This window comes from Saimiri boliviensis, chromosome 15 (assembly GCF_048565385.1).
Source record: "Saimiri boliviensis isolate mSaiBol1 chromosome 15, mSaiBol1.pri, whole genome shotgun sequence".
NCBI lineage: Eukaryota > Metazoa > Chordata > Mammalia > Primates > Cebidae > Saimiri > Saimiri boliviensis.
In genome coordinates, this window is record NC_133463.1 from 36,674,904 (window position 1) to 36,686,628 (window position 11,725).

The window sequence follows — 11,725 nt, forward strand, 5'->3', positions numbered from 1 at the left end:
GAATCCTGAAAGTTTAGGAAAAGTAGATGAGCACCTGGAGAACAGAATATATAATAATCTCAGTGTACATTTAATGAAAAGCAGACAATGCTGAGATGGTGTGTCAATAAAACATGTATCTGGAGGCAAATTGTTTATTGAGATGATATTTCTTAGAATAACCTACTAAGTTAAAAATCCTTCAGTTTTTAGCCTTCTGTCACAGATTATGTTATAAATGTTTCCAAAGTTATAGAACGTTTGAGTAAGTAGTTTCCTTATTTTGAATCAGATACGATTTGATTCCAAATATAAAATTCAGGTACCAGAAATAAAACATTTTTACTATTTTTTCAGGCATTTGAACTTTTTTCTATAGATTCCCAAATGACAAGTAACTTTCCTTCTCCTTGTTATTTCTTCTCTTTCTTACCTATCCATCTTAACCCTGTTTAAGAACAATGACAGACTTCAGGATGAAAGTGAGATGCTTCCAAGAAAACTGTTATTGACTGAATTTAAATCACTGGTGATTAAAAACTCTACTTCCAGAAATCTTTCTGGCATAAGTGATGATTATGGTCAAGTAAAAAATTTCAAGAAATTCAAAAAGGTAGGTATTTCAACTGTATCACAAGAGGACAGTGTTTGAAATGTTTTTAGAAATACTAATGTTGCTAAACAAAAAAGCAGTTTATATTGAAAACCGATGTTATTTATTCTGCTTAAAATGGTTTAAAAATTCCTCTAGGAAGGACATGAACTTACAGTTAATGAGTATATTGAACACCTAGAATGAAATAGGTTTCATCAAAATTGAATTCTTTACAGGTTGCTGTTTATCTGGTTTTCTTTACCTTAGGAAGTTTTTCGATAATCACAGGATCTTCTCTGTTAGTCTAATACTGGTCTACAACTGCCTGAAGAGGCTCTTTAGCTCAGGACTTTATGAAGATTAAAATGTATTTAAAATAACTGAGCATATTCAATAATTAAAACAGTAGTCTTTTTTTATGTTTACATATAACACACAATATAAATATATATGCTGAGTATGACCATAAGGCCTGAGTTTCTGCTTATTAAGACACTGATATTTATTTTACCGGTAATGGTTAAAAAATGACTTCTATCCAATAGTTATTCTTTTGTTGTCTTATATTTGCTTTTTGCTCCAGACCTACTTCTGACTGCTAGGTTTTAGTGATGCATTTGATCAGAGTACAATGATTATCCAAAAGTAATTTTTGTGAAAAACTGCCTTTCTCTATAACATGATCTTGTCATGACTGTGAGGTAGTATAGGTTTTTCTCCCTACTGTAAGCACTTACTATTAATATTTCACAGTTAAATTTGTTTTCTACCTACTATGATAGTATCTAAAGGGTTCTGAACTCCATTTGATGGGAAGAATCTCTTCTACTTTGAGCAGAAGATGGAAATATCTTCCACTTAAATGGCACCACGATCCCTTTTTGTTTAACACCACTTTTTCTCACCCTGTATCTTTGGCTCACAAGTAGCACAAAAGTATTCTTACTGCATGGTTACTTCATGTTTAATACTGTGTTACAAGATCTTGTTGTTAAATCAGAATTCAAAAGACATTTCTTATAGTTTAACCAAAGAAAAAGCAATAATGTTTGCTATTGGCACAGAGTGGTGTATTAATAACTGAAGAAGTATGACTAATATAAACTTCTGGAAAGTGGTTTGGAAATACTTAGAATGCTTAAAAATACTGCTGTCCTTAACCAAGTAATCTGTTCTGAAACTGCAGAAGAAATCCAATCCAAAATTTGTATAGAAATATGTTTAATGGGATTGATACTAGTGCAGGAATTTGTCGGAATTCTTTACATCCCCAAATCATGCTGAATCTGGTGGCTCACACCTGTAATACCAGCACTGTGGGAGGCCAAGGCACGTGGATGGCTTGAGCCCAGGAGTTTGCGACCAGTCTGGGCAATATGGTGAAACCCTGTCTCTACAAAAAAAGATAAAATTAGCTAGGCATGGTGATGTCTACCTGCAGTCCCAGGTACCTCAGAAGTCAGAGAATCATTTGAGCCTGGGAGGTGGAAGTTGCGGTGAGCCAAGATTACACGACTGTGCCAGGCCAGGTATCAGTGCCCCAGTACCAGGAAGTGGTCAGCGCCTGGGTTGGTAAAAAGAATTTACCAGCAACAGTATATATTTGGAAAATGAGAGTTTATTAGAAAGAACACTGCAGAATAGTGCTCTTGCCTCAGCGAGAGGACTCAGTGCACCATGGCAGATTCTCAAGAGAATATTTGGACCTTAAGATGGGAGCTTTCGATTGTAAAATGTGTTTCAGCATGGGATTCCAGAGATGTATAAGAATTTCAATTACCTATATGTGTTGAAAGAAGCCTGGAATCAGATGCCAACTTTAGATACTAGGGAAGTTTGATTACTTCTAAATTCCCCAGGTACAGAGTTTTACCTCCAGTTGGCCTGTTTGATGGTCACCAGTTGGTCTTTGCTCCCTTCCAAATTGCTCAGATAAGAAGTTTTTGTCTCTGGGGCCTGTTCAGTGGTCACCAGGTGATTTTCTGTCTCCTCACACAGCACTCTCCAGCCTAGGTGACAGAGAGAGACCGTGTCTCAAAAACAAAACAAAAAAACAACAGCAACACAAAAGACACCTCCAAATCAATGCCATGGCTCTTTTTAAACTTTTAAAATATTGCTTAGTGGTGAAAATTAATTTAAAATTCTCTTTCTACTTCATATATTAGAATTTAAAAGCAAATATTAGGGATCTGTTACTTCCTAAATACAGTATTAACAATTATCTTGATATGCATTTTTACATGGAATTTGCTTTTCTTAAAGCACATCTTTAAACAAAATATCAATTAAAAGTATAAATTATTGGCATCTCCAACATCTGCTAGGACTCTTGTGAACTGGAAGCTTTTGAAAAGTTTTAAATTTTCATCAGTATTAGAGCTTAAGCTTTGAAGTCATTAGAACAAAATATAATGCTTTATTTTGTAGTGTCTGTGTTCATCTTGACTTGTTTTAATTGTTAAATAAGGTAAGGCCATTTTAAAATAAAAATTCCAAATTAAAAATGTTAAATTATTTTTAATATATAACTCCTATGACATGTCCAGATCTGTATATAGTAATAGCTATAAAAGATAAGGGGAAAAACAGATGGATTTAGAACAGAGTTACTGCTCTCTTACTTTTATTTATAGAAGATAAACATCTTTGGCACTTATACGTGATTTACAATCTTTGCTTTTTAATCTTTTAAAAAAATGGTCATCTTTGTTTGTTAATATGTTTAACTGTACTGCTTTTATTATTCAATAGGTCACATATCCTGGAGCAGGAAAACTTCCGCACATCATTGGAGGATCAGCTCTAATAGCTCATCATGCTCGAAAGAATGCAGAGCTAGAAGACTGGCTAAGGCGGGAAATGGAGGTCAGGAGGGAGTGAGGCCTAGGAACTTGTTTCCATTGCACGTTGGTCCCTTATGGTCGCCTTCAAGCAAATTCTTCTCAAAATCAAACTTAAAATAAGTGACATAAATACATTTGTTCAGAAAAATTCCTGAGTTACAGAGTACTAATCTATACCTTTCTGTAAAACTTCTTTAAAGGAATACAAAATTTATTTTTGTTAAAAAAAGAAAAACAGTAAGACCTAAGAAATTCAGTTTATGTCCTAATGAAAAGAGGGGGATAAAAGCCACAAAAATTTAAAGGAAACTAAAAGAATGTGGAGGATATTACAAATACATCTTAAATAGTATGTCAAAGGGACTGACCTTTTTAAATCTGGGAATTGTGTTTTAACAATTCGGAAAATTTCTCATTCATTTTCTTAAATATTAATGACCTTTTTGCTGTTTTCCCTGTTACCTTTTTCTGGAATTCCAATTTGACACAAGTTAAATTTTCTTTTCCGTTTGCTTTAACGTCTTTCCTGTATATTTCATCTCTTTGTTTCTCTGGGTTATATTTTTGGTAATTGTTGCAGATGGTCTTCCAATTTACTATTTCTCCCATTCTAGTTGGCATTGCATCCATTCATTTATTTTTTCATTACTGGAAGTCTGTTTTATTCCTTTCTAAATCTTCTTCCTTGCTGTTTTTTTAAGCTTCCCCTTTTATATTCTTTGAGTAATGATACCATTACCTAAAATGTTTGTTGATCTGTTTTCTGCTCTTGTGATAACTTGTTTTCAAGTTTATGCTTTGTGATTTTTTGAATGTGAACTGGTTGTTTTCTTTAGAACTTGATCTGTTGGGTTTTCTTGAGTCTTAAATTCAGATTTATGTCCTCTAGAAAAGATATGTTTTTTATTATCTTCCAGTCGTTTACCAATATTAGACCACTTTATATTAAAATTTCTTCTTATGATTCTTCGAATCACCCAGGCAGTTGATATGTATTAATATTTGGACCAGAAGCCTGGGTGAATGAAGGACGGCTTATCATTAGAAACCTCAAATGAGATTTTTATTTCTTTCCTTCACTAAGTGCCAGGATGAAGATGGGCAGTTTCTTTGCTAGCTTCTTCTGTGTTGTAAGGTTTATTTCTCTTTCTTCCTTTAGTGCTAGGTCTTTTATTAAAGTCACCATCTTGGATTTTCTTTCATATCACTCATATATAGACATTAAAGCAGAGTTCAGGTTTTTCATGACTTGCAGATACTCATAGGGCAAGGCAAAAGCTGACTGTCGTCCTTGTTCACCTCTCAGGGTTTCTTATTTTGCTTTATAGTGGGTATAGTGTAATTCACATTTTAAAATGCTTTTTTAATCAGTTATTTAAAAATAAGGGTTATTTAGGAAAGTCACTTATAAAAATAGAGTTGTTAAGGTCACTCAGGATACTTATTTTCAAAAAATGAAAGAATGGAAACACATCCTTTCTTTTTTGAAAGAATAATTGGCTTTATTATTTTATAAAATGTACATTCCACAGAATTATGGCAGTACACAAAGAGTGAAGATGTGAAAACCTAATTTACCTGTTTAAACAGTTAAGTGAAAAATATTCCAGACATCTTTTCATTGAGGAGTAGTAAGAGGCAGGGACACACTGGGAAGGAAGGGAGAGGCATTGATAGGAAGTTAAACTGAAGCCACTGCTGAATTTCTATAGGTGTTTCTTCCCTCCAAGATATTTTATTTTGTGAGATCTGTCTAATATTAAGGGAGAAAACTATAAAAATCACTGTAAGTTGGAATTGGTAGTTGTTTTAAACTTCATATTTCACTTCAGATACAACTATTTGTTGGCTTCCTACAGTGAAAATTGAGGACATTATTAGTACTTCCTTCCACCTAGCCTCCCTCACCTTATGCCAGTCCTATTTTTCCCCTTTTTAGGTAATTTGCATGCATGTTTATAGTTGTCTTTCTTACGCTTGAAAGCCAGTAATACTCAAGAGTACATCTCAGTATTGATCATTCTCCCTTACTTTTTCCTGACATAGAGTATGCTGTTTGGATTTGCAGGTATCATTCTCTTTTCCAAGGAACTTTTTTCTATTATATATTTTAAAATATTTTATATTTGCTGGGCTGTCTACATTTAAGACATGACTATCCTTTTATTGGATTACCTTTGTCCTCCGCATCTATTTTTTCTGCATTCACTGTGGTTTTCTTAGGCTCTTTCACTGTATCAGAAATTTATATTTCAGGTGTGACTGTAATGTTTCTCGCCAGGTTTGTGACCTTAGGCAAATTACTTAATTCCTCTTTCCTTCTGTGCCGAATGAGAATAATAATAGTACCTTTATTTCACAGACAGATGAGGATTAAATCAGATACTACGTATAGATCATTTATAACAGTGGAAAGTGTTAGCTATTTCTAATTAATTTAGTTCTGAAAGGCTGTTATGGTTCTCAGTTTGTTTACTTAGCATTTGTTCTTTCATTTTTGTATTATCATCTAATTTTTTGTCATTTCATTGCTTTCATGTTTCTATTTTACTTTTTATTCATGGATTATTTCCTGCAGATTAGGTTGTTTATCTGTTTTTTTGCATGTTCTGTTCCAATATCTCTCTTTTTTTTTTTCTTCTAGTAGATGGAGTAGCTTCCCTGTTTTTTGTCTTCGCTTGGGTAAAGGGAAATATCCTATCCAGATACCCTGTTTGCTACATAAAGGATCATATGCCATCTTAGGTAGGGATTACACTCAGAAGCCAGTTCGTGAGACAGAAATTGAGTATAATCAAAATTATTTCTAACGTTCTTAGCTGGTCCATGTGATCAGAATTCAGCCAGGCACAGTGGTGTGGCTCATGACTGAAACCCCAGCACTTTGGGAGGCCAAGGTGGTAGGATCACTTGAACCCAGGACTAGCCTGTGCAACATCTTGAGACTCTGCCTCTACAAAAAGGAAAAAAAAAAAAAAAAAAAACAGCACGACAAATTAGCTGGGCATGGTGTAGTGCATGTGTCCATAGTCCCAGCGACTCAGGAGGCAGACGTGGGAAGATTGCTTGACCCTGGGAGTTTAAGGTCGCAGTGAACCATGATTGATCGTAGGTGACAGAACAAGACCCCATCTCAAAATAATAATAATAATAATAAATAAATAAAATAAAAAATAACAGAATTCCCTTGTGCCTCACTGCCAGTATGGCATCATGGTGAAACAGACAAAGGCACATGGCATGTCCCGTCTAGTTTCTCTTGTCGGAAGACATTGAATCTGGGAGAGGATTCTCTCAGCTGGAGCTGTGTGCAGCTTGGGCTAGCTGTCCCCTGGGATTTTAATTAAATGTCCTGTATCAGGAGTGTGCCTTGTCTCAAAAGATAATAACCTAGCCTTATTAAGTTATTTACCTAATTTCTTAAGGATCCCTGGAGCCTCTGCGTTTGGTCAGTGTCAATCCCAGCTCTTCACCTTCCATACCGTTACTCCCTTCCCGGCAGCCCACTAGCAACTGTTTTCCCTGTTCAGGCACCTTTTCCCCAATTAGTAAGAATCCTCAGGCTTGGCCAGTTCTGTGGCACTTTAATGGATTGGGACAGTATTAGGAATCAGTTGTGTCACAATCATTTGGTTCTTTACACAGCTGTACTTTTTAAGTATGTGGCGTGACTTAAACTCTTCTTGTTATGACGATCAAGTTTTGTTAGATTAATTTTCGATGGGAGAGAAGTTGAGAGAATGATGTATATCATACAGCTGCGACTTTTTTGCATTTTTTTGCTTATTTCATTGAAATTAGAGGGGCTGTGTTCTAGATTTATTTCACCAAATTGCTTCTTTTTGCTAGAATCATTTTAGGTGCTATTGTTAGGACTTACTCTGTAACAGACTTGACTTTCTTTTGCTGCGTGGATACTGCTTGTTAATGTAAGTGTTCTGTGCTGCCATCTCATTTCTCCGTCTGCCCCAGCTATTCTTTTTTTATATTCCCTTCCTATTTTTCTTTTTCATCCCTTCTTTCTCTACCTCTGCTGCAGACCCAGGCTTAGTTTTAAGAATCACTTGGTCAGTTCCTGAAGTTCCCTTGAATTTAGGATATTTTCATTGTGTACATCAAACATAAAATTTATTTGAACTATATACAACCTGATTTGAATTTGAAAGACTGTGAAAAGTAGTTCTCTCAGACCTCTGAAAAATGCCAGTAATATGAGGCATTTCTGTTTCTTCATACTATTATATATAATGTTTTTACTAAAATATATGAAATAAAACTCTTTCTCCTCACTGGTTTTTCTTTACTATGCAACAACTTTAAAATTATTCCCCAGGATACCACTAAGAATATTTGGAAAAATATTCTTAGATATTAATACTAGCAGTTATTTTGACACTGTTTTAACAAAATCATGTCTTTCCATTTATGTTCTGCTATCCCTGTTAGAAAATATAAAAAGATAAGATGTAATTTTATTTCACTATATGAATGGAAAAATCAGTTTGTAAGAACAAATCCCTGCAAGTCACTCTTTAGGCTTGCTCCAGAGATTCAGAAGCCTTGAGGCAGCTTGGTTAAGAGCTGGTTCTCTTATTAAGGTAGACCTGGTCAAATCCCAGCTATTCCATCGGAGTTCTCTTATCTTCTGCAAATACCTAACCTAAATCTCTGTTACTTCATTGGTTAAAATTGAGATGATAGTATAATAGTAATAATGAAGTTACATGAAGATTGAGATTTTTAATATATATAAAGAGTTTAAGATAGTATCTGGAAGTATGCAAATATAAATTAATAACAGTAAAAATAAACACAGTAAGTTCTTAACATTGTCAGTAGGTTCTTGGAAACTGCAACTTTAGGCAAACCTACATAACCCATATTTGTTCTCATTATTACAACAAAACAATATGATTCAAGGACTTGCTATATGTCATCTCACTTTCAGTTGCAGTTTCCAAGAAACTATCAAAAACATTAAGTCAGCACTTACTATCTGTGTTTAAGGAACTTCTGGTCTTTTAAAGAGGATAGAGTACAAATATAAATAATTATAACAGAAGGTAGAAATTGATAAACATCCTGGGAATTCTGTAGCTGAAGTTTTGGGGGAGTTCTTTATAGTAGACATTATTTTTAAAAGAAGGAGTTCAGGAACGCTTTGCTAAAGAGGGGAAGAACATGTTCCTTGAAACAGAGTAAGCACTAAGTGTTGAATGAATGTACCTTTAAAGATAGTTACATGTTGGAAGAGGGAAAAGGGGAATTAACTTTCTTGGTAGAGGGAGAAACATGAACAAAAGCAGAGGGTCACGAGTGCTTAGATGATTCTGGGGTTTGGTTTTTCTGTTTTTTTATTTTTATTTTTTGTGATTCAGTTTTAACTGGCATACAGAGTCCACAAAGAGGAAGTTAAGAAGGGATTAGGAAAGTAAAATGGAACCAGGTTATGAAGAGCCTTGTACATTTCAAGGGGGGTCATGTCCAAGGGTTTGTGTGTTCCTTGGTAGGTGGGAGAAGTCACTGAAGGGTTTCAAATGGCAAATGATAGGGTCATAGCTGGACTTCAGGAAGATGTACTCAGCACAGGGGTTTTTTGATCCTGACTCTGTAGGGTGCTTTAGGAGTTTAGCGAGTTTGTATTTAAAAGGACTTCAGATTTGAAGTAATTTAGCAGTAGCTTCTAAGTCCTTTTGGGACCAAGAGGGCAGGAGCCCCCTTAGTTGTCAGACTGCTCTAGTTGAAGGTGGGGTAAATGCTGCCCTCTCAGTCTCATCCATGGTTTGACCCCCAAGCACTGAAATCTCATTTAGTAAAAGGGTTTTGCTGGAAAGAGTGTTTAAAAACACAACAAGCTAGCAATATACATTGTTGTTTTTGAGTGGAGATTGGCAAGAGAAAGTTGGTTAGTTAGAGCTCTTTTGCAATAATCTTGGCATGGAGTGAAAATAAAGAGGCTCAGTTGAATGAATGATCAGCAGAGGCAAGAACTCATAGACTTGGTGATCTCCAGGGTATGGAAATCTCAAAGATGATAGTGATCTATCGGCACAGCAGTTCATTAACTCTACATTCACTCACCACTGACCAAATGTTTGAAATTATGTTAATTTTGACAGGTACAAAATCAACATGCAAAAGAAGAGTCTCTTGCTGATGATCTTTTTAGGTAAAGTTTGATTCAGCTTTCTCATGTACCTTTGAAAGATGTATATAAAATTTAGTTCTGTTCATAGAAATTAATAATTTGTTTCTTCTATCCTCATAGACACCTAGTCCCTTAACCTAAAGGATGTTCTATTTTTAACTTAAGTGTTTATTACTTAAGCACCTCTTAATTGAGGTTATTAGATATAGCGTGGAGGTTTGGGTTTAAGTATAAGATACTTAAAATTTGTGTGGGGCATTCAGGTAAAAATATGCTTCCTGAATTGTGTGAAATTGGTGTATAGATTTGTGAAGTTTTTTAGCTCTGAGTAGAATTATGATTAAAATGAGTTTTGAATTAAGACAAGTAAAATACCAGACTGTTTGTTTAGTCTTAATTGGCACATGCATAAAAACAAAAAGCTGGATTAGAGTTTCAAAGCAGGTTTTGTGGAAGGTTTTAGAGTTGTACTATGTGGTTATAATTTAATTCTGATTTAATACATTTTCAGCATTCCTGCAGGCCTAACAAACCTATTATAATAATTGCCTCTGAAGTACTAACAAAATACTTTATTAGAGGTAGATACCAGCTAGGGGAGAGTAATATTTTCCCAACTTAAAGACAGAACAGAGAAATACTTTGAGTCTGTTTTGCAGCCAATTAGATTGATTCTCTAATTTCATAATTGACAGTATAAATTGCTGATAAAAATGTTAACAAACAGGCTGGGTAATCCCAGCACTTTGGGAGGCTGAGGTGGGTGGATCACGAGGTCAAGAGTTCGAGACCAGCCTGGTCAAGAGTTCGAGACCAGCCTGGCCAACATGGTAAAACCCTATCTCTATTAAAAATACAAAAATTAGCTTGGTGTGGTGGTGCCTGCCTGCAATCCCAACTACTCAGGAGGCTGAGGCAGGAGAATCACTTGAACCCAGGACGCGGAGGTTGCAGTGAGCCCAGATCATGCCAGTGCACTCCAGCTGGCGACAGAGTGAGACCCTGTCTCAGAAAAAAAAAAAAAAAAAGTTGACAAACAATGCTGATTTTTCATAAGTAGTCAAATGAGATGGGTTGTTCAGCCATATTTGTTTAACTGCCAAGGGAGAAAATACTGTAACATGCTAATTACATTTTAGGTAGATAATGTATGTTCTTTTTTGCAAATGATATGCTTTATTTGGGTGGTGGGGGGGAGTGGGGATCTTTGAAGCCATACAGAAAGACGTGTAAACATACCTTAATTTGTAAACTGTTTTCATTAATTATTTTAAAGCTTTACAGGGTTTTTGTTATTTATGCTTTTTTGATGTTTGCCATATTTTCATCAAAGAAACATCAAAGGAATGAATGAAAATTAAAATGTCAGTGTTTGATATCTGATCCTAAGGACAAAACTGTCATTCCCATCCTATTTACCAAAGTGTGACTACAGTTTGAAAGTCCTTTACCTTTAAAAGAAATACCATCCCTTATCTAAATATCGTTTAACCCCATTTCTTTCTTCGCAGATACAATCCTAATGTAAAAAGGAGAAGATAACTAAGGATTTTGAAAAGGAGCCATGGAAAAACTTACTAGCAAGCATCTACTTCAGGCTAACAAGGTTATATGAATATACAGTGTATAGAGGAGATTTAAGTTACAAATATATTATGGCCTAACTTTATTAAATAAAATGCAGAAAACATTGATTCTTGTGTAACAATTATTGTTTGTTTTAAGGCTTTGTCATTGCATCTCTTTTTTCATTTTTAAAAGTGTTTTATTAAATAGTTAATACAGTCACAGTTAAAAATTCTAAAAGTACGTAAGGTAAAGACTACCCTTCCACCACTATCCTAGCTACTTGGTTCCTCTCAGAGAAAAATTCATGATACTCATTTCTTATGAATCTTGGGATTTTTAATTCCTATTCAAGTTCCTATTTTTAAATAATTTCCTACACAAATGATAATATAACATACACAGTGTTCTACACCTTGCTTTTTTACTTAGAGGATTAAAAATCATAGGAATATCAATATAATTTTTTTCTTTTAATATTTTTCTTTTACATTATGCTGTAGTCTTACCTAAACTCTAGTGAGCCAAACAAACAAAATGGCTTCAGTGGTGCAGATGTCACCTACACATTATTCTAGTACTAGAAACTGA

General features: G+C 34.7%; 1 protein-coding gene across 8 annotated transcripts in view; it reads left to right on the forward strand.

Annotated features, from left to right (window-relative positions):
• NBN (nibrin) overlaps positions 1 to 11,262 on the forward strand; it is a 49,642-nt gene extending 38,380 nt beyond the window's left edge. For all 8 annotated transcript variants that reach the window (XM_074386897.1, XM_074386901.1, XM_003940510.4 and 5 more), the window contains 4 exons: positions 437 to 592; positions 3,329 to 3,442; positions 9,540 to 9,589; positions 11,080 to 11,262. In XM_074386897.1, coding sequence (XP_074242998.1) covers positions 437 to 592; positions 3,329 to 3,442; positions 9,540 to 9,589; positions 11,080 to 11,110 — 351 coding nt within the window. In that variant the 3' untranslated portion in view covers positions 11,111 to 11,262. The remainder of the gene's footprint in view (positions 1 to 436; positions 593 to 3,328; positions 3,443 to 9,539; positions 9,590 to 11,079) is intronic.
• Positions 11,263 to 11,725: the final 463 nt, after the last annotated feature.